Source organism: Pongo pygmaeus, chromosome 6, assembly GCF_028885625.2.
Source record: "Pongo pygmaeus isolate AG05252 chromosome 6, NHGRI_mPonPyg2-v2.0_pri, whole genome shotgun sequence".
Taxonomy (NCBI): Eukaryota; Metazoa; Chordata; class Mammalia; order Primates; family Hominidae; genus Pongo; species Pongo pygmaeus.
In genome coordinates this window covers 142,610,052-142,633,422 of record NC_072379.2, presented here as the reverse complement: position 1 = coordinate 142,633,422, position 23,371 = coordinate 142,610,052, and the positions used below count along the sequence as shown (strand labels likewise).

General features: G+C 46.0%; 2 protein-coding genes across 7 annotated transcripts in view; both read left to right on the top strand.

Annotated features, from left to right (window-relative positions):
- The first annotated feature begins 4,684 nt into the window (after window positions 1-4,684).
- On the top strand, window positions 4,685-7,598 carry LOC129040213 (importin subunit beta-1-like). The gene is given in 3 exon segments (XM_054494390.2): window positions 4,685-4,857; window positions 4,860-7,089; window positions 7,091-7,598. Coding segments are annotated over 3 exon segments (2,607 nt in total). The 5' UTR covers window positions 4,685-4,718; the 3' UTR covers window positions 7,329-7,598.
- A 9,274-nt stretch (window positions 7,599-16,872) lies between these two features.
- The window catches only part of EPHA1 (EPH receptor A1), a 17,905-nt gene continuing 11,406 nt past the window's right edge, over window positions 16,873-23,371 (top strand). For all 6 annotated transcript variants that reach the window (XM_054494387.2, XM_054494386.2, XM_054494384.2 and 3 more), the window contains exons 1-2: window positions 16,873-17,029; window positions 18,078-18,145. In XM_054494387.2, coding sequence (XP_054350362.1) covers window positions 16,948-17,029; window positions 18,078-18,145 — 150 coding nt within the window. In that variant the 5' untranslated portion in view covers window positions 16,873-16,947. The remainder of the gene's footprint in view (window positions 17,030-18,077; window positions 18,146-23,371) is intronic.

Below are 23,371 nucleotides of genomic sequence, written 5' to 3'. Positions count from 1 at the left end.
ACCTTGACTATTCCTAGCTGAATAACCTTGATTTCAGTTTATTTATCAGTAAAATGAGCAAACCACATGAGTTCTTATAAGATTGAATGGCAATGTATGTGAAGGGCTTGACACGGTGCTGGTTCACATAAGAACTGCAAAACAGCTATCAATGTTCTGTCCCAGAAGCACCTAGAGAGGCATGCAGATAAAGGCCCTGTTCTAACTTTTCCACACAGCAATGTGCATCCTAAAGGCTGTATTATGCCTTATATACGGCTTCATTTTAGTATTGCCTTCTTATCTCTGAACTCTTCTTCAGAGTAAGAATTCTAAAATTATATTGGATCTGGCCAGGTTTGGTGGCTCATGCCTGTAATCCCAGCACTTTGGGAGGCCAAAGCGGGTGGATCACCTGAGGTCGGGAATTCGAGACCAGCCTGACCAACATGGAGAAACCCCATCTCTACTAAAAATACAAAAGTAGCCGGGTGTGGTGGTGCACGCCTGTAATCCCAGCTACTCAGGAGGCTGAGGCAGCAGAATCACTTGAACCCAGGAGGCAGAGGTTGTGGTGAGCCAAGATTGTGCCATTGCACTCCAGCCTGGGCAACAAGAGTGAAACTCCATCTCAAAAAAAAAGAAAGAAAAGAAATTATATTGGATCAATTGTGACTTTGTTTCTGAGAACTTCAAGTAAATAGCTGATATGGTTTGGCTGTGTCCCCACTCAAATCTCGTCTTGAATTTCCATGTGTTGTGGGAGAGACCCAGTGGGAGGTAATTGAATCATGGGGGCAGGTCTTTCCCATGCTGTTCTCATGATAGCGAGTAAGTCTTGCAAGATCTGATGGTATTATAAGGGCAAGTTTCCCTGCACAAGCTCTCTGTGCCTGCTGCCATCCCTGTAAGACGTGACTTGCTCCTCCTTGCCCTTCACCTTCCGCCATGATTGTGAGGCCTCCCCAGACACATGGAACTGTTAAGTCCAATAAACCTTTCTTTTGTAAATTGCCCAGTCTCGGGTATGTCTTTATCAGCAGTGTGAAAACAGACTAATACAATAGGATTCACAAAATTTTAGATCTTAATGCTAAAGGGCCCTTGGGAGATTATGTAGTCCTGCCCCTGACTTTAGATAAGATCTTATTATCCCCACTCAAAGCCAAACAAAATCAACAGAATTGCCTAAGATTGCATGGCTAGTAAAAGCTGAGGGATCAAAGCCAAAAGGCTTTGATTTACCCAAGAAAATTGGGACATTTGGTCATTTTCATGCACGTGAGTGTCCATGGTTCTTGGTGATGGACTCTTAACTCCTTAAGTGCCATGAGAGTTTCTTAAAGTAGTTATGTTTGTCCATTGCTCTCTTCACCAGCCACTTACAATTAGGTGCTTCATAAAGACTTGGTGATAAAGGTAACACTAATTATGATAATAACAAGGGGCTATCTTTCTATTATCCTATTGTTTGTTTTATTTATGTATTTTAGTTCTGAAAGTTGCAAAAAGGCAGTGAGGGATGCATTTCAAGCTGGAAGAAGAGTGATGAAGAAAAACAGAACAAATCCTCATGAGGAAATAAAAGACCAGTAAAGAACTGAGTGAACTTCAGAGCCCCTTCTGAACAAATACAACCTTTTGGCAGAAGGCCAGGCCTTCAGGGAGGACAGCGGAAGGTGTCAGTGCTGCTGGATAGAACTGGAGAGCAAAGGCACCATCAGAAAGTGACTCTTATTTTTAATCCTGCTGGACTATTAGGAGATACAAAGTGAAATTCACGTCACAGAGCAGAAGCAGAGAGCAAAATAGGAGGATTAGAAGAACAGATAGCAGGAAGAGAACACATCAAACAGAGAAAAGGAAAGAAAAATATCAGGACCTAACTAAAATTTTCATTCATTTTGTTCTACCAGATGACAAGCAGCAGAGGAAAACAAAAAGACTGCCTTAGTCATGGGTAACTGTCCTTAGTCTTTGGTATCCCATCCTTCCAAGAAAATCAAGACTCTAAATCCAAAAGCACCACATGATGATATAGTTTTTACAGAAGGCATTGCTGGGGGACAGAGATGGAGGATGCATTCCATCCCACAGCTCACTGCAAATCTTCATAAATGCCCCTTCTGTATCTTGGCCGTTTTTAACCAACGCTCTCCTCCTGAGCATCTGAATGTCTCTGCCTGCTTTCTGACCTTTTCTCAACAATCCTCATCCAGGCTTTTCTGGTTCCCTGCCTCTCAGTCTCCATTGCCAACCCCATCACTCAAAGTCCCCCATCGGCCAAACAAAATCCTAATTCATCACCATTGTCTCTAAAGCATTTTCCCAGAGGTCAGAAATTTATTTCCAGCACCCCTACTTTCACACTGAGATAAGGTTTTTTTGAACCAAAAATATAACTACCAATCTGAATATGGGTATTGATTAATTTCCCTCACCTCCATGTCTAAGCAGCCAACATACCCTGTCATACTACAAGTGAAATGTCACTCATCGCCTCCCTCTATCCACTCATTGCCCAAGTTTGAGCCCTTACTGTTTCTTCCCTGGATCATTATCTCTCTGATTCCAGTCGCTGCCTCTTCCAGCTCTTCCCCCATTCAGCCACCAGAGCCCAAAATGCTCCTCTGAGCACGTGTCTCCCATACTCAAAACCTTTACTGGTTCCAGGTTAGATAGGGAAGAAAGTTCAGAGTCTAGTCTGGTCACTGAGGCTGACTCCAGCCTTAGCCCATCTCCCAGTCCCCCCTCTTTAGCCCAACTCAGCCAGTCACACCACCCTGCACGCCATTCCTTGGACAAAAGCCGTTTTCCCATTTCATACAGGTATCGAGCTGATGCTTGTGTGGGCCTGAAACATTTGTTGCACAGCTGACTCTCCCCAGCCCCTGCACAGTCCTGGACACCCCACTTCAAGCCCTCTCATCTCTTACTTAGACTAAGACAACGGCCTCCTAACCTACCCATGCTTCTGCCCTCAGCCCTCCCCTGCCTTGCCCCATCTGTGTTCTGCACGCTGGGCAGGTTGATCTCTTCAAAGGTAAGTCAGAGAATATGCATCTCCTTTCACTGGACTCCCTCTAATGGTTTCCATCTCACTCAAAGTCAAAGCAAAAATCTGTGAAATAGCCTGGGAGGCCTTAGGTGTGCTGCTCCCCATCCAACACCTATGACCATCTCCCTCCTAAAGCTCTGGCCTCCCTGTCCTTCCATTAACCCCATGCATGCCTGTCCTGGGCTTTAGGGCTGTTTCCTTGGCCTGGATTGCTCTTCTCTCCCATGAATTTTGTAGCTCATTCTTTCCCTCCTTCAATTCTTTGCTCAAAAGTTACCATATCTGTACAATAGAGCCCTCCTTATGTAATTCCTATTCCCTTAACCCTGTTTTAATTTTTCTCCCAGTATGTCTCACCATCTGAAGAATGTATTTTGTTGTTTTTTTATGTACTGTCTGGCTCCTCCCCTTAGAATGTACGCTCAGGGAGGGTGGGGTTTGGGTTGTTTTTTTTTTTTCTATTTTGTTGTTTGCTGGTATATCCCCAGCACTTAGAACAGTGTCTGACTCATAATAAGATCTCAATAAATTTTTGTTGAATGAATGAATAAAAACTGCCTACTGAAGTCATTCTACTAGGCTCAACACAAAGGCCACCTTTTCCCATACTGTTCCTGTCAAAATTAGCCTCCTGTATTCCCTTGACCACTTGCTTCTGCCTCCACCTTAGGGCTTACCCCTTTCACATGGTGCATCCCCCTCCCACAGAGGTGCTCCTGGAAGGTAAATGAGTCCATTTGCATGTGAAGAAGCTCAGTCTCAGAGAGGTTAAGAGAAATGTCCAAGGCCTTACACATAGGAGGCAGAAAGCTAGGAGTCTACAGAATCCAAAGGCTACTAAATACCCATTCCATTAACTCCTAGTGCTTCTCAAAAACAAACAAGAACTTTCTAAGCAAACACTCAGTACCGTGGGTATCAGGTTTTAATTTTGGTCTAATATTTAGTACTTCCCCAGAACTGTTGAAACAAAGAAGAAAGGAAGGAAGAAAGGAAGGGAGGGAGGGAGGGGAAAAACTTCAGTCACTTCTTAATTGAAGCTCTGTTCAGACAACACAGCAGCTTCAGTGTAAGAAGACTTAATCAGAGCCAGGTGCGGTGGCTCACACCTGTAATCCCAGCACTTTGGGAGGCCGAGGCGGGTGGATCACCTGAGGTCGGGAGTTCATAGACCAGCCTGACCAGACCAGCCTGACCAACATGGAGAAACCCTGTCTCTACTAAAAATACAAAAAGGTAGCCAGGCATGGTGGCACATGCCTGTGATCCCAGCTACTTGGGAGGCTGAGGCAGGAGAATCGCTTGAACCTGGGACGTGGAAGTTTCGGTGAGCCGAGATGGTGCCATTGCACTCCAGCCTGGGCAACAAGAGTGAAACTCCGTCTCAAAAAAAAAAAAAAAAAAAAGGATTGCTTAAAGCCAGGAGTTCAAGACCAGTCTGCCAACATAGTGAGAGCTCATCTCTTAAGAAAAAAAAAGGGAGGGAGGAAGTAAGGGAAGAGGAGAGGAAGGGGAGCCAGAGCAACTACCCAGACAGAGGTGGTGAATGGGCTTGTGGTGACCCCCGCCCCCCACCCCATCCTCCCTTCCCACCAGACCCCCAACCCCCATCCCCAGTTCGAGCCGTCGCCCGAAAGGCCGGGCCGTCGTCTTAGGAGGAGTCGCCGCCGCCACCTCCGCCATGGAGCTGATCACCATCCTCGAGAAGACCGTGTCTCCCGATCGGCTGGAGCTGGAAGCGGCCCAGAAGTTCCTGGAGCGTGGGGCCGTGGAGAACCTGCCCACTTTCCTTGTGGAACTGTCCAGAGTGCTGGCAAATCCAGGACACAGGTTGCCAGAGTTGCAGCTGGTCTACAAATCAAGAACTCTTTGACATCTAAAGATCCAGATATCAAGGCACAATATCAGCAGAGGTGGCTTGCTATTGATGCTAATGCTCGACGAGAAGTCAAGAACTATGTTTTGCAGACATTGGGCACAGAAACTTACCGGCCTAGTTCTGCCTCACAGTGTGTGGCTGGTATTGCTTGTGCAGAGATCCCAGTAAACCAGTGGCCAGAACTCATTCTTCAGCTGGTGGCCAATGTCAAAAACCCCAACAGCACAGAGCACATGAAGGAGTCGACATTAGAAGCCATCGGTTATATTTGCCAAGATATAGACCCAGAGCAGCTACAAGATAAATCCAATGAGATTCTGACTGCCATAATCCAGGGGATGAGGAAAGAAGAGCCTAGTAATAATGTGAAGCTAGCTGCTACTAATGCACTCCTGAACTCATTGGAGTTCACCAAAGCAAACTTTGATAAAGAGTCTGAAAGGCACTTTATTATGCAGGTGGTCTGTGAAGCCACACAGTGTCCAGATACGAGGAGGGTACGAGTGGCTGCTTTACAGAATCTGGTGAAGATAATGTCCTTATATTATCAGTACATGGAGACATATATGGGTCCTGCTCTTTTTGCAATCACAATCGAAGCAATGAAAAGTGACATTGATGAGGTGGCTCTACAAGGGATAGAATTCTGGTCCAATGTCTGTGATGAGGAAATGGATTTGGCAGCAGAACAAGGACGGCCCCCTGAGCACACCAGCAAGTTTTATGCCAAGGGAGCACTACAGTATCTGGTTCCAATCCTCACACAGACACTAACTAAACAGGATGAAAATGATGATGACGATGACTGGAACCCCTGCAAAGCAGCAGGGGTGTGCCTCATGCTTCTGGCCACCTGCTGTGAAGATGACATTGTCCCACATGTCCTCCCCTTCATTAAAGAACACATCAAGAACCCAGACTGGTGGTACTGGGATGCAGCAGTGATGGCTTTTGGTTGTATCTTGGAACGACCAGAGCCCAGTTAGCTCAAACCACTAGTTATACAGGCTATGCCCACCCTAATAGAATTAATGAAAGACCCCAGTGTAGTTGTTCGAGATACAGCTGCATGGACTGTAGGCAGAATTTGTGAGCTGCTTCCTGAAGCTGCCATCAATGATGTCTACTTGGCTCTCCTGCTACAGTGTCTGATTGAGGGTCTCCGTGCTGAACCCAGAGTGGCTTCAAATGTGTGCTGGGCTTTCTCCAGTCTGGCTGAAGCTGCTTATGAAGCTGCAGACATTGCTGATGATCAGGAAGAACCAGCTACTTACTGCTTGTCTTCTTCATTTGAACTTATAGTTCAGAAGCTCCTAGAGACTACAGACAGACCTGATGGACATCAGAACAACCTGAGGAGTTCTGCATATGAATCTCTGATGGAAATTGTGAAAAACAGTGCCAAGGATTGTTATCCTGCTGTCCAGAAAACGACTTTGGTCATCATGGAACGACTGCAACAGGTTCTTCAGATGGAGTCACATATCCAGAGCACATCCGATAGAATCCAGTTCAATGACCTTCAGTCTTTACTCTGTGCAACTCTTCAGAATGTTCTTCGGAAAGTGCAACATCAAGATGCTTTGCAGATCTCTGATGTGGTTATGGCCTCCCTGTTAAGGATGTTCCAAAGCACAGCTGGGTCTGGGGGAGTACAAGAAGATGCCCTGATGGCAGTTAGCACACTGGTGGAAGTGTTGGGTGGTGAATTCCTCAAGTACATGGAGGCCTTTAAACCCTTCCTGGGCATTGGATTAAGAAATTATGCTCAGTACCAGGTTTGTTTGGCAGCTGTGGGCTTAGTGGGAGACTTGTGCCGTGCCCTGCAATCCAACATCATACCTTTCTGTGACGAGGTGATGCAGCTGCTTCTGGAAAATTTGGGGAATGAGAACGTCCACAGGTCTGTGAAGCCGCAGATTCTGTCAGTGTTTGGTGATATTGCCCTTGCTATTGGTGGAGAGTTTAAAAAATACTTAGAGGTTGTATTGAATACTCTTCAGCAGGCCTCCCAAGCCCAGGTGGACAAGTCAGACTATGACATCATGGATTATCTGAATGAGCTAAGGGAAAGCTGCTTGGAAGCCTATACCGGAATCGTCCAGGGATTAAAGGGGGATCGGGAGAACGTACACCCGGATGTGATGCTGGTACAACCCAGAGTAGAATTTATTCTCTTTCGTTGACCACATTGCTGGAGATGAGGATCATACAGATGGAGTAGTAGCTTGTGCTGCTGGACTAATAGGGGACTTATGTACAGCATTTGGGAAGGATGTACTGAAATTAGTAGAAGCTAGGCCAATGATCCATGAATTGTTAACTGAAGGGCGGAGATCGAAGACTAACAAAGCAAAAACCCTTGCTACATGGGCAACAAAAGAACTGAGGAAACTGAAGAACCAAGCTTGATCTGTTACCATTGGGATGATAACCTGAGGACCCCCACTGGAAATCTCCAATCTTTTGAAAAACCTGGAAGTGAGGAGTGTGCATGGATGCTGAATGTTTGGGAATGAGAGGATGAGTGAGTGAGTGAGGCTTGAAAACACACCACATTGAAAATCCTGCCACAGCAGCAGCCGCAGCCGCCAACAGCAGCGCTGTTAGTGAGCTAAGTAAGCACTGACTTCGTAGAAAACCATAACATCGGCCATCTTGGAAAAGAGAAAAACAATGGAGTTACTTATTAAAAAAAAAAGAAAGAAAGAAAGAAAGCTATCTCTTCCCAGGAGAGGCTAGAAGTAGCTTTTCTGTCTTTTGGCCGGTGCCGAGTGGAATGCCTGGTTTGGGGGAGGAGGAGGGACTGGGTTCAGCTGTGGTGCTTTGTTGTAAAAGGCAGCCTGGCCTTTGCTACTGAGGAGAAAGATGGAGCCTGGGTCTCAAGCCAACCTTCGCTGTACCTTTGCCACATGGTACTGTATGCTTGCCAGCTAGAAGGAGGGTGAGGGATTTTTTACAGTCTGAGAATGAGTGTGTGTGAGTGAGGCAGTATCCACATTCTCAACTTCAAGTCATTGCAGTTTCTTTTTCCCAGAAAACAAGGGGTTAGATGTTGCATTTCATAAAACTAACCGAAGTTCTGTCTACTGATGCAACGCAAGAGATGTTAAAAAAAAAAAAAAAAAAAAAAATACACAGAGGAAAGACGCTCTTTAGGTTTTGTTTTGTTTTGTTTTGATTTTTTTTGGTTTTGTTTTTTGTTTTTTTTACTCTAGGGAAAACACTGACGAATGGTCAGAGCTCCTATCCTGATCTTTTCATCAAGGTGCCTTTCCTGATAATATGGTTCAACTGTGAATGTGGAAGTGGGGGGAGGGGGGAGAAAAAGAAAACTCTGGCGTTAGAGAATATAGAAAAATATAAGTACAATTGTTACAAATAACGCAGACTTCAAAAACAAAAAAGTCACAACCCAAACAAACCAAAATTTAAATGATCAGAATTGGCAGCACAAAGAAAACGCCCTCTCCTGACTTGTATTGTGGCAGTCTGAACGCCCCCAGAAAATTGTGCCAAAGAGTTTAGAAAAATAAATATACAATAAAAGTAAACACGTACACACAAAACAGCAAACTTCAGGTAACTATTTTGGATTGCAAACAGGATAAATTAAATGTTCAAACAATCTGATAAAATAAAAAAAAGTTAATCAGAGTGTAAGCATCTCTCTCTAGCTTACAACTTAACAGACACACTACAAACAGTGGGCACCATTTTTTTCCCAGCCAGCGCCTCCTAGGTGACTTGGTTTCTGGTTTTTTTGTATGTATCCAAAGCAGAAAGCCCAAAAGTGAGACAACATGGTGGCACACCCCTCCCTCCCTTCCTCACCTGGTCAAAAGTCTATCATCACTGTGATGACTAGGTCAAGTTAAGAAAGCTACTTTCTAGCCTAAGAGCCTACCATCTTTATAATAATAGGAATATATAAAAATCGCTGTCACTTTCATATCGTGTTGATAAATATTCCCATGGTATTCTAAGATTTTATAAACAGAAATTATCTGTGGTTCTCACACCCGGAATTTGAAGATACAGGTGCAATTATCAAATTTTCCCACTAGGTGGCTCTCATATTTTATGACCCATGGCCTGGGTCTCCTAAACTCGGGGATAGATTTGGAAATGTGTACATTGATTTCTTAACAGAGGTGGTTGTTATCTATATGTTCAAATGTGTCTGTGTCTGGGTAAGTAGATTTATAATACTTTCTAACTAGAACTTGTTAGAAAAAGATATAAATTACCCTATTACGGTCCCTTTATAAATAAATTCTTCAAAGCAAAATGTAAAAGAAATCCAATCTGTGCCCAATTAAGAGGTCCCATACTTATCAAATACTTCTTTTATAAGACAACAATATAATATTACCTCCTGACAACAAAACCAGTAACTTCAAATAGTAAGCATGGGTTATGCCGATCTTCTTCCCAACCCTCTGTAGAAGTTACAAGAACTCCTAGCCTAGCTAGAAGTAAAACTGAATGTTTTTCAAGTAAATGATGCTTGCTTAATGCAGAAGACAAAGCTGATAGTTTATTTCAGCCCTCTCTTCTCGCAGGCTAGCTAAACTAAAATGGACTTCAAGACATGGCTGATTTATCACTTTCTCTTTCCCTCCTGAGCTCCAACCAGTACACTTTTTGACACGGACCAAGCTATCGCTGTGCTCCCGGGGGATTCCGGTATTTAACACTTGTCTCAACCTGTTCTTATTAAATTTCTCTCATGCCCCAGTTCACTGAGACACATTTGTTCTCTTCCTTTCCCTCCCTCACTTCTGCCTGCCCAAGCATTAAGGCAGCATATTAACTTCTCAGGTTAGCAACACTATCTTCTCAGGCAGTCAAGCAAACAAGTTCAGGTGGAAACACAATGATTTCTCATGAGACACGCACAAATATCATCGTAAGATATTTGAGTCACAGCCACTTCACATGACTAACCCCTCCACATTTTCATTTCATGACTCAAGAAATCAAATGAAATATTAGAACAATTGGGAATGGTTTTATTTGTACTTTGGTATGAAATATGTGCAGAATGGGGGTAAGGAAGGTATTGAGATGAAGGCTTGTATCCGAATACACACTTGGATATAATGCACAACCCTGTGTGAATTCCCGTTTGACTCCCTTTTTGTCTCCCATCAGCTCCAGAAACAAGCCCATCTCACTCCCTGCGGCTACTACCATCCACCCTTCAACTTCAGCTTCCCCTTCCGTGTGTCCCACCACTAGAATGCAATGCAGGTTCACAGCTTCTCAACTACCTTCTTGTCTCTAAAACAAAGAGAATGATTTAGAGGATGTTAATATTGCAGAGATAGATTTTTTTAAAAAAATCAGCGCACGGAGAATTGCCATATGTCCTGAAAATGTTAGAGTGGTATTTATTTTCATATTGCATCATAATGTAAATGGGTCGAAAGTGATCTCTCTTAGCATTTTTTTTCTTTTTTTTTTTTTTTTTTTGAGACAGAGTTTTGCTCTTGTTGCCCAGGCTGGAGTGCAGCGGCACGATCTCGGCTCACTGCAACCTCCGCCTCCCGGGTTCAAGCAATTCTCCTGCCTCAGCCTCCTGAGTAGCTGGGATTATAGGCGCCCGCCACCACATCCGGCTCTTTTACCTTTTTCTTTAGTTTTCTCTTGCCTCTTCTTGAGATTGAAGCTTCATCCAAACATCCCTTTTAATCCAGGTGTTGGTTCTACTTTCAGCAGACTTTATCCTTAATTCCCTCAAACCCATCTTGCAAATAAACCTGTACGGGAGGACACAAAAATAAAAAAACATGTATCCTTAAATTGCATGGTGCCACCAGAAGCTTTTGCTTGTACACTTTCTCATATTTGTACTTTCCTCATATACTATGACCAACAATATTATCATCATGTCCCCCATTTTGCAGATGAGGAAGCGGAGGCTCAAAACAGCTAGGTGATTTGCCCAAGATCACTTGGCTACGAAGTGACAATATTAAAATCTTCTAAAATATAACTTTGCTTTTGACACTTCAGAGAAAACTTCCAACCACTTCTATCTCAAAATAGTTCTATTTCTAGCAAGAAGACAGCTTCCTAAACAACATCGGGTGTCTTCCTCTTAGCAAACTGACTGGAAGAAGGGAGAACATGCAGGGTTTAAGTGGGGGGGGGGGGGGTGTATAATTGGGACCTGTGGCACTGCTCACAGAACGCCTCTGCATACTTTTAATCAATTAAAGAGTTGTTAGGAGGCTGGGTGTCATGGCTCACTCCTGTAATTTCAGCACTTTGGGAGGCCAAGGCGGGCAGATTACTTGAGATCAGGAGTTTGAGACCAGCCTGGCCAACATGGTGAAACCCCATCTCTACTAAAAATACAAAAATTAGCCAGGCATGGTGGCAGGTACCTGTAATCCCGCCTACTCAGGAGGCTGAAGCAGGAGAATCACTTGAACCTGGGAGGCAGAGGTTGCAGTGAGCCGAGATCGTGCCACTGCACTTCAGCCTAGGCAACAGAGTGAGATTCCATCTCAAAAAAGAAAAAAAAAAAAAGAGAGAGAGTCATTTGGGTTAGCAAAAGTCTACTTTAAAAAAGGAAGTACGGCCAGGCGCGGTGGCTCACGCCTGTAATCCCAGCACTTTGGGAGGCCGAGGCAGGCGGATCACGAGGTCAGGAGATCGAGACCATCCTGGCTAACACGGTGAAACCCTGTCTGTACTAAAAATACAAAAAATTAGCCGGGCGTGGTGGTGGGCGCCTGTAGTCCCAGCTACTCGGGAGGCTGAGGCAGGAGAATGGCCTGAACCAGGGAGGCGGAGCTTGTAGTGAGCCGTGATCGCGCCACTGCACTCCAGCCTGGGCGACAGCTCAAGACTCCGCCTCAAAAAAAAAAAAAAAAGGAAGTACGTTTTGTTTGGAAAGATTAAACCTCTCAGAGACACACAGATAAGCCGGATAAACCATGGAAGTCGCCCAATGTAGCAATTCAAGGGTAGAACCTGAACCTGTTTAATCACAGGTCAAGAAGATTTTAAAAATAAGGTGTTCTTTATACAGTGGGATACCATACAGCAATGAGAATGAATCCACACACAATCAAGGAATACATCTTCCAAACGTAATGGTAAATGAAAGAACTCGGACACCAAAGAATGCATATCAGATGATTCCATTTTATAAAGTTTAAAAACAGGCAAATCCACTCCATGGTGTTTTAAGTCAGGATATTACTCTCAGGTTGGGGGCGGGGTAGTAAAACAAAAGTGAAGTGTTTGCTAACATCTCTGCTTCTTGAAACCCCGAATAGAGGTTAGGCCACAGGACTGGGAGTCAGACAGAACTAGATTTAAATCCTGGTTCTGCAGTTGAGTGACTTTGAACTACTTTAATTCCCGGTGTCTCAGATTTTTCCACCTATAAAATGAGACTAATGATACCTTCCTCCGAGGGTTGGTGTGAGAAGTCAATGAAACGATGTATGTGAAATGCGGCAGCTGCGTAGGTGCTGTAATAAGTGGTAACTATTATTATCCCCGCCCCTGTTGCCTGGTGGTAAATGGGGATCAGAGAACAGATAGGTAAGAGCACAGACAAGAAGGAAAGGGAAGGACCTAACTAGGCTTATGATTAAAGATGTGCAGAATCCACCAGAAGGCTGTACTGGCAAGTGCCGTTTCCTCCCTCCCACAGCCCACACAGTCTCCTGGATTTTGCTGCCTGCAAGTTTGGGCTGGCCCAACACAGCCAACCAAAGTCGTTTGGGTCCCATCCATGCGGGCCCTTGCTAGGGGACCTGATACTGTTACAGGAAAAGAGTCTGGATCAAGATCCCAAGAGAGGGTTCTTGGATCTCATGCAACAAAGAATTCAGGGTGAGTCCATAGAGTAAAGTAAAAGCAAGTTTATTAGGAAAATAAAGGAATAAAGAATGGCTGCTCCATAAACAGAGCAGCCCTGAGGGCTGCTGGTTGCCCATTTTTATGGTTATTTATTGATTACATGCTAAACAAGGGGTGGATTATTCACATCTCTCCTTTTTAGACCATATAGGGTAACTTCCTCACGTTGCCATGGCATTTGTAAATTGTCATCGGTGCTGGGGAGAGTGTAGCAGTGAAGACGACCCCAGGACCCTCTCATGGCCATCTTGGTTTTGGTGGGTTTTGGCCAGCTTCTTTACCGCAACCTGTTTTATCAGCAAGGTTTTTATGACCTGTAACTTGTGCCGACCTCTTATCTCATCCTGTGACTTAGAATGCCTTAACTGTCTGGGAATGCAGCCCAGTAGATCTCAGCCTCATTTCACCCAGCCCCTGCTCAAGATGGAGTTGCTCTGGTTCACATGCCTCTGACAATACTAGTCAAAAAAATTAATTTGTACTAATTCTCTCAGTAGTTGCTAGCAACATCCTGGGTCACCCTGCTGGTGATGTTGGTTGCATTTTGACCAGAGCCTATGGATATACAAGACCATGACCTAGGCTGGGTGTAATTTCACCTTATCCTCAGTCAGAAAGGAGCTGGGTAGGAAGTAGAAGGGGAATAATATGAACAGGGTAGTGTTAAGGTCAAGTTTGCAAGAACAAGCCACAGCCTGGGCTGCAGGGACTCTGCAGGCTTTCCTTTCTGACTGCAGAATGAGAACAGGGCCAGACGTCAGAAGGGAAAAGAGGTGTCCCTCTGGGAGGCCCTGTCTGCTACGAGGCCTATGGTTCCTAGGGGAACAAAAGGAGGAGTTTTGGGGTTTGATTTTTTACTATTAAATGATGTCTTAGGGCATCTCTATAGGGAATACTGCCCAGCATCGAAAAAGAGAAACTGCTGATGGACACAACCAGAAAGATGGATCTTAGAAGGATGAGTCTTAGAAGGATGAATCTTGGGAGCATTGTACTAAAGAGAAAGACCCAGAGTCCAGAGACTGCATAAAATTCTGGAAAGGATAAAACTTACCCAAATGGACAGAAACCCTAAGGCTGGAGGTGGGATTGATTCACAGGAGCACCAGGGAATGTTTTTAAATGGTGAAAGTGCTCTGCATCTTGACTGAGGTGGTGGTGCATATACATTTGTGAGAGCCCATTGAACCATACACTTGGAATGGCTGCAATTTATTTTATGCAAGTTGTCCCTCAATAAAGTTGATTTTGGAATGGAAAAATAATGATGTCTTAGTCATCATTGCTCTGGGAGCAAGCTGGGAGGCCTGCTGGAGAACTCCAGCAATTCCTAGCCTCCACCATTCTCCTAGCCAATTAATGTTGCTCAGTACCTTACAGTTAATAAAGCACTTTCTCCTCTTTTGATCATTACACCGGCTCTGTGGGGTGGACATGATTAATCTCATTTTATAGCTAAGGAAACTGAGGCACATTATGGCTAAGGGAACTGGCCAAAGTCTCCTGACTTAAAATCCTGCTAGCTTTTTATTTTCTGAGACCACTCCTGAATATAGCCTCAGAAATCATCCAGGTCTAGGGAAACTGAAACCATGGTCCAGAGAACATAAATAATTTGACAAAAGTTGTACTGCTAGTTAAGAACAGAGACTAAACTTGAAGATGTGCCTCCTCTTATGACAAACTAACCAGAAAATGTCAAATCAAGATAATCCTGAAAGGAGACAGAAAGTGGACATTCATTCCCCATACGCAGAGACGTTCAGACCAGGATAAAGAGCCTATCCTAAAACAAAAAGCAAGACTTTTTTTTCCAGGGCTCTAGACTCCATGTCTCACTGCATGGAACAGTCTCCCCCACTCCACCCACCCACCCACCCACCCCCCACCCCCCACCCCTCACCCCCTGGAGTCCCAAGGGTCTTGTAACTTTAACAAACTGCAGCAGCAAGCACACGCATTACCTCACCACAGTCTGGCTTATGTCCTAGCAGCAATTGTCCAAAGCTTGCTCCATTTCCCCCCTTCTGTTGGCTTTGCACCCTTCGCCCATTCCTCCCTGCTGAAATCACAAAGCTCTGACCCCCACCAGCCAGCGTGAGCCTCCTCCTCCTTCCTGGAGTCCTTAACATTAGAAAAGAGGCCTCTGGTGCAGAGCAATGTGTGTCAGATGGCCCCTCTGTATACACATTTTAAAAGCATATAAGTGTGGGAGTACAGGGAGAGAGGGAGGGAAAAATACACGATGGTGTGTACACAGCAAGGAAGTAATCCTGGGAGGACTTACAAGAAACAGTTGATGGTGGTTAACTTGGGGAACAGAAATTAGAGTGTTGGAGGGCAGAGGTTTCTACTTTCCATTTTGTTTCTGTATGTTCAACATGAATTTCCTAACCAATGTACATGAATTACATTTATTTATGCAAATAAGGATAGTCTGAGCCAAGAACTGATGGGCTGTGTTTGTCATATACATATCTGCATAAGAAAGCAAAAAAAAAAAAAAACCTGAGAAGCATTAAATTTTGAAAATGAGAAAAAGCACCTATAATCCACCACCTCCCTTCATTCACAGTACCGAAATGTGCAACAATGTAAATGATAGAAAAATTATGAACAATTTACCCAAATGGGATGGAGCCAAGGAGGGGTGAAAGAAGGAGGGGCCAGGAGTGGACCCCCAGCCTCTTTAGTAAATGCATCACTTCCCTTTGGGCCACCGTGACCCCTGTGTGTACCTTGCCTGGGGTCCACTCCTGCCCGCCATTTCAACCATCTGTGCAATTATTTATGACTCAACCCCCAGCATCCCCAAAGTAATAGCTTATATAGGGCAAGACATTGTCCTTCTGTTCTTAGGTGCTTCTAGAGCTTCCTGCATGCATAGTAGAAATTGAACAAACATTTACTGAATAGAATATCAGAAAGTCTCGGCAGAGCGCAGTAACTCAGGCCTGTAATTCCACGACTTTGGGAGGCAGAGGCAAGGAGATCACTTGAGATCAGGAGGGATCACTTGAGGTCAGGAGTTCGAGACCAGCCTGGCCAACATGGTGAAACCCCGTCTCTACTAAAAATAGAAAAATTAGCTGGGTGTGGTGGTGCACGCTTGACGCTTGTAATCCTAGTTACTCGGGAGGCTGAGGCAGGAGGATCATTTGAACCTGGGAGGCGGAGGTTGCAGTGAGCCAAGATCGCACCACTGCACTCCAGCCTGGGCCACAGAGCGAGACTCCATCTCAAAAAAGAAAAAGAATATAAGGAAGTCTGCAAGAAAGTGAGAGGGCACGTGGCTTGACACCACTAAGACGGGTTAAAATACCCTTCCCTGCCACCTGTGGCTGGAACCTTAACCAGATATTCATATCTGCTGTGTAAGCACATGTCAAGGTTCAAACTCCTTTTCTTGTTTACCCAGCCCTGGCCCGCACCTGCCTTTCTGCCCTGATTCCCAAGACAAATCCTGCGCCCCAGCAGTCAAACTGGTCCATTCACCACTCCCTGGGCGCACCTTGAGGCTCCCTGCCTTCAGGCCCTTGCTGCTGCCTTTCCCAATCTCTACCACTGAAAACCCAGGTCACACCAGCTCTCCCTGAAGACTCAACTAATGTGCCCCGATGACTGGGCTTTCTTCCTCTTCTAACCTCCAGATGCTTCACTGCGGGTTGTACCCCACCTGGCATTGCGGTCATCTAAGCCTCCCCTGCTAAAGGGTGAAGATACGACTCTTACCCCTGCCTTCCCCGGTCCTATTACCCAGCTGTGGGGCCTGCACAAAGAGAGAAAGAGGAATATAGGAGTGTAACTCAAGTCAGAGGTAGAATTAGGTTAAAAGCTGGATCAAGATTGGGTTGAGTTTAGGATTAGAATTGGGAAAAGGTTCGTCAATTCTTAATCCCACCTACTAGGCGGCGCCCGCAGTCTCATTCGGGTCAAGACGCCTCCGGTTCTTGAATTTGATTACCAGTCTAGCAAGTTCTTTCCTGCCCTACTGTCCCTTTAAGAAGGTGAACCAGGTGAGGCCGGGACTCCGCCCCCGGCGCTGGCCCCGGCCCCCGCCCCCGCCCGGCCCGCCCGCCTCGCCCAGTCCCTTGCAACCTGGCCCTGCCATCCGGGCCACTGTCCCAGGTCCCGGCCCGGAGCCATGGAGCGGCGCTGGCCCCTGGGGCTAGGGCTGGTGCTGCTGCTCTGCGCCCCGCTGCCCCCGGGGGCGCGCGCCAAGGAAGGTACCGACCCCCGCCCCCGCGCCCCCAACCCCCGCGCCCCCGCCTCTTCCCTGGGCCCGGCCAGCACCCCCTTGCAGAAGCCGGCATTCCTCGGGAGGCCATGTTCCCCGCGACCCTCGCCAGCTCTCGCGCTGTGCCCCACCGCCAGGCTATCGACTGGCCAGGCCCATCTTTGGTCTTTAACCCCAAGCGGCTGCTCTCCCGGGTCAGTCACCCCCACTCCCGCAGGCCAGCAATCTGAGCCTGGGAATGGGGAGGGAATTCCGGACCCTTGCCAGGAAGCAGCACCTGCACCCGCACCCCTGCCTGCATTCCCAGACAGTCCCAGCTTCAGGTGCCCACCCCAGAGATCTGAGCCCTTGGAAGTTGAAGGTGGGAAGTCGCCTCCTGCCAACCTAGGCCAGGGACAGAGGGACCTGCCTCCGGGAGAAGGGTTAGGACTGACGCCACAGGGGTTCCCAGTTGTCCGAGTCGAATATTCCATGTCAAAGTTGGAACACCCTCTCCGACCCTACTCCCCACCACTTCCCAGGCAGGCAGCTGTGCCTCTTATCCCCACTCCACGGCTCTGATCACTGGCCAGGTCAGGCCAAAGCAGGCTGCGGACAGTGGAGGTGAGCCTCCCTACCCACGAAACCCCTTCCGGGGTCCCCGGTCCACCCTGCCCACTCCTGGCTAGCAGAGGTGAGCTCCTCCTGCCCTCCACGCGTTCCAATCCTGCAGCTGATGGGTGTCCCAGGCCGCAGCAGCCTGGGTAACTGAGCGTCTTGTGGGGCTGCTCTTCTTGCATTGACTTTGGTCAAAGATCCTGCGCCCCAACACTTGTCCCACTTTGCCTGCCTTCCTTCACACACAGAAAGAAGAGTGAAATCCCTGGAGCTCTTCACTCCTCAGTCCTGAGCCCTTTTTCTCCCCTAAGCCTCAGGAAGTCATAGCTTTTAGGAACAGGATGTTGCAGCCTGGGGCTGGGGCCCCAGAATGATTAATGTGAGCTGCAGGGGCACCTCCTCCCCCAGAGGTGACAGACTTCTTTTCTCCCCACTTTCAGTTACTCTGATGGACACAAGCAAGGCACAGGGAGAGCTGGGCTGGCTGCTGGATCCCCCAAAAGATGGGGTAAGTGTCAGAAGAGGGAAGGATCTTGGAAGACTCCTGAAGGCCAGTGGGAAATGGGGTGGAGAGGTGGGTGGAGGAACAGAGAAAAGAGCAGGAAGAACTGGAAGTGTCTCCTCAGGGAGGGGGAGAGGAGGCTGAGTCAGAGCCTCCTCAATGGGACAAGGGGTGGGGGGGTCAGACTTCACCCCAAGATGAACACTTGAATGGCCTGGCTCCTCCAGTGAATACTTGGGAATATTGTGAATACAAGCTGATACTTGTGAGGGGGAGAGGAGCTCACATACCCGGGGAGAGAATGCACCATGCTGGGGATTTTTGAAGGCTGAGACCAGTCCTTTGCTTGGAGAGGGACAGAAAAGGCAGAAAAGCATCCTCAATCTGAGATCCGTTCATCCCAATGAAGTTGCATTGATAGGTTTCAGGGGGTGGGGAAACCCCAGGAAAGTGTACTCTAAATTCTGTATATGTAAGCGGGCATTTTTTTTTCTAGAGAGACCAGCCAAAGCTTTCATCAAATTCTTCAAAGGGTCTTTGACTCCTCCAAAGTTAAAAGCTGCTCCCCTAAAGGTTTCTGAGCCCTTAGCTCATCCTCCACACCTCCTCAGGCTGACTGCATGCACACCATGCATTCCAGCTGTTTGAAAGTGTCAGAGCTTGTTCCAATTCCCTTCCTTCCTTGGATGTTCCTAAGACTCAGAGAACAGGTTGTGAGGTGAGTCTGAGAGAGCATATTCAGACTCAAATGCAGAGAGCACCTCTTATGATGTACAAAAAACCAAACTCAGTTTTTTCCTACTGCACTCTCAACACAAATCACTTTGGTGACCTGTGGTCACCAAAATGCGTGTAGGGACTCCTCCCGCCTGCAGTCAGTTCTCTCTGACAGATTCTTCACTGGAGAGTAGCTGAGTGTCCTCTAATCTTATTCAGTTCTTACACTGTCTACCTGGAGATAGCCTCAGGTTGAGGGCTCAGCCCCACAAGACTGCCCTCCTATAGACAACAATCACAAGTAACAGGTTGTCACCTATACTTCTGTTCCATTGGCTGTAATCAGTTTACCTGACCCTCTTCTTCGGGTTCAATTAGTTTGCTAGGATGGCTCATGGAACTCAGGGAAACATTGACTTACATTTATCGGCTTATTATAACGGATATTACAAATGATACCATGAACACCAGATGGAATAGCTGCATGGGGCAAGGTATATGTGAAGGAGGCGAGCCACCCTGCAGGGACCTAATCATGTTTGGCGGTCCAGAAGCCCTCCAAACCCCGTCCTTCTGGGCTTTTATGGAGACTTCATTACACAGGTGTGATTGATTAGATCATTGGCCATTGGTTATCAGCTCAACCTTCAACCTCTCTACCTTCCCTGGAAGCTGGCGGGGCCGGGGACGGGGGGAGGGTGGGGGCCAAAATCCCAACTCCAATCACAAGGTTGCCTTCTGACACCCAGGCCTCCCCCACCCCAGTCTAGTTCCCATCCCCGTCAGTCAGCTCATTAGCATATAAAAAGACATTTGTCACTTCGGGGATTTTGAGGGCTTTAGGGGTTGTTTGCCAGGAAATGTGGACAAAGACCAAATATATATTTTACAATTCACAGCACCCTTTCTGCCAGCAGCACAGCTGGTCACAGAACCACAGGAGGCTGCCTAAGTTACTGGAGCATCTACACCTCTGGCTCTGGAACCCCTTCTCTCAGGGTTTCCTTCCTTACCTCAGTACTTGAGACTTCAATCCAGCACCTGTTTCTGGGGTCAGGGTTACTTGCTTTCTTTCCCACTGGGTCGTACAGTCCTGGCTCCATTCTCTGTTCTCCTACAGAGTAGCCTGTAATTAGAGCTAATAGACTAAACCATAGTAGATCCTCCAGGAGGGGCCGTTTGGAAGATCCAGCCCTAATAGGTGACTTATCTCATAAACCAGCTAATCACCCATGGTGATAGCTGCAGGTCAGTCTTCTGGCTCCCATGGGCCTTCCTTGGGCCCTTGACACCTCCACCCAAATAACTCTTCCCTAATTTGACTGGAATGGCAACAAGGCCACTTTCTCAGCTCAGGCAAAACAGTCCTGCATGCTAGGAGGGCAAGGAGACAGCCAGCAGTCATACACTCCCACTATCTACCTTGTCCCCCTCCTTCTCCCCATCTTTTCAAAAAACACACACACACACACACACACACACACGCACACGCAGGCATTCAGGTCCAGAATGCACCCATGTGGCAGACAGCAGCGCCTGAGTGATAAGCAAAAGGATCCTTACTGCTGATCCTGGACAGCAGGCATTCAGGTCCAGAATGCACCCATGTGGCAGACAGCAGCGCCTGAGTGATAAACAAAAGGATCCTTACTGCTGACCCTGGACAGCTGGCTCTCACCCATCTGTCACTGCTGGAACTGGGAAAGGCAAGTCGCAGCTGGGAACATCTGCTTCTCCTGGCTCCAGCTTCAGCCGCGGCAATCTGGCTAATGAGCTGCACATTAACCACCCACCTCCCTGCCCACCAGACCCCGCCAGTGCCTTCCACTTGGGCTTCCCCAGCACAGCCTTCCTTAGGAGCAGACTCTTGGTGCCTTTTTCATTCCAGCTTCCTTGCCTTTTAGACACCCCTTGCCCAATCTTTGAACTCCCTAACATAATGCAGAAATATGTGCCTCATAGCAGCTTCTATTTCTGCCCCACCTAACCCCAAATTTTTTATTAATGATTTTTTTTTGCCTTTTCCCAGAGCTGAGGATAGGGATGAGGGCCCCTGCATTATAATGGAGTAAAAACCTGGGGAAAGTGAACTTTCTAAGGGCCTCAATCTATTCTGCATTAAATTATGGGGTTGCAACAAAAATATCAATAGAATATAGAATTTGAGAGCTTTTGAAAATTCATCTGACAGAGGAAATAAGAATGGTTGAGAAGAGTTTTTGAAGAATGAAATGGGAGACTTGTCTGACAAGCAGATATCAGAACCATCAGCTATAACTAAAACATATGTCTTGCACAAGATCACTCAGGTTAATGGGACAGGATAGAAAGTCCAAAAACGAGCCTACATATATGAGATTTTAGTATGTGATAGCATCGGAATTGCAAATCAATATGGAAAGTAACAACTAGTCAATAAACTGATGGTTAGATATTCATAATTTTTTTTTAAAAATATAAAGATATATCTCTCCATAGCCAGGCACGGTGGCTCACGCCTGTAATGCCAGTACTTTGGGAGGCCGAGGCGGGCGGATCATGAGGTCAGGAGAGACCATCCTGGCTAACACAGTGAAACCCCATCTGTACTAAAAATACAAAAAAAATTAGCCAGGCATGGTGGCGGTGCCTGTAGTTCCAGCTACTTGGGAGGCTGAGGCAGGAGAATGGCGTGAACCCGGGAGGCAGAGCTTGCAGTGAGCCAAGATCGCGCCACTGCACTCCAGCCTGGGCATTAGAGCAAGACTCCGTCTCATAAAAAAAAAAAAAAAAAAAAAAAAAAAAAAAAAAAAAAGATATATCTCTCCGTTATACACAAAATTCATTCTAAGAAAACTAAAATCTAAACCTAAAAGCCAACCTACACAAATTTTAGGAGAAAATATAGATCATTATAATCTTGAGATAGGAAAACTTCCCAAGCCAAATATACAACCCAGAAATCATGAAGGGAAATACTGTAGATGTTATTATGTAAGAAATTTACAATGTATGTCCACATCAAAACATCATTAGCAAAGCTAAGTGGTGTGGCAAACAGGGAGAAAATATTTGAAACATACATTTGAAGGAAATGATTCGTGTCTATAATATGTTTAAAAAAGAAACTCATCCAACTGAGTAATCAAAAGATAATAGAATGTCATGCAAAGGTTATAGACAGATAATTGCACAAACATACAAATAGCCAATGAACAAAAGAGAAATATACAACTTCCTCCTCTAAGAAATGTAAATTAAAATGTTAAGAAGCTGTGTTTTGACCCTAGGATTGGCAAAAGGCAAAAAGGTTATTAGTATTCTATGTTGATGAAGTTTTGAGAAAATGAGCCCTCTTGTGTTGCTGGTGGAAGTGTAAATTGATAAACCTTTCTTGGAAGACAATTTGACAGTATCTTATAAAACTTGTAGTATGTCTACCCTTTGATATGGCAGTTCCATGGAAATCTTACATCAATCTGTACATGATTTCTTTAAAAAGAAAAAAAAACTAGAAGCTGTCTAAATGTCTAACAATAGGTGAATGACTAAATAAATTATGGCCTTCTCTACAATGGAGTATTACTTATGGATTGCTCAAAAAAAAAAAAGTAAGAAAGCTCTATATACACTTTTGTGGCTATCTTTCAAAGACTTTTTTAAGAGGGAGTGTCTCTTTGTCGCCCATACTGGAGTGCAGTGGCGAGATCTTGGCTCACTGCAACCTCCGCCTCCTGGGTTCAAGCCATTCTCCTGCCTCAGCCTCCCAAGTAGCTGGGATTACAGGCATGTGCCACCACACCCAGCTAATTTTTTTATATTTTTAGTAGAGACGGGAGGTTTCGCCTTGTTGGCCAGGCTGGTCTCGAACTTCTGACCTCAGGGAATCTGCCTGCCTTGGCCTCCCAAAGTGCTAGGATTACAGGCGTGAGCCACCACTCCCGGCCCTCAAATACTTATTATTTGTGAAAACAGAAAGTGGTTAAAAAATAACACTTGTATGATCCCGTGTTGAAAGCAAAACTCAGAAACATTCAAGCAGTTCTCTGGAGGCATTGAAAATGGTCTGGAAAGTTTTGCTAAAAATTGCTGAGAGTGGCTGCCTTCGAGAATGAGAGTGGAAGGATAAGGGTGAGGGAATTAAACTTTATTCTGTGTAAGTCTTTACTTTTTGACTTTTCACAATAAGCACACAGAGGTATAATGATTAAGAGCATGAATTCTGGAACCCGGAGTGTCTGGCTCATTTCCCAGCTCTGCCTCTCATAGCTGAGTACCTTGGCAAGTCACTCGACCTCCCTGTGCCTCAGTTTCCTCGTGGAAAGTGCTTAAACCGGTGACTGGGCCACGGTAAGCACTATGTTAGTGCTAGCCATTAATATTACTACTTTTAAAAGTTCTTCTCAGATAAAAGAAGCTAACAGCCTGGCCAACGTGGCAAAACCTTGTCTCTACTGAAAATACAAAAAATTAGCCGGGCGTGGTGGTGCATGCCTGTAATCCCAACTACTCAGGAGGCTGAAGTGGGAGAATCGC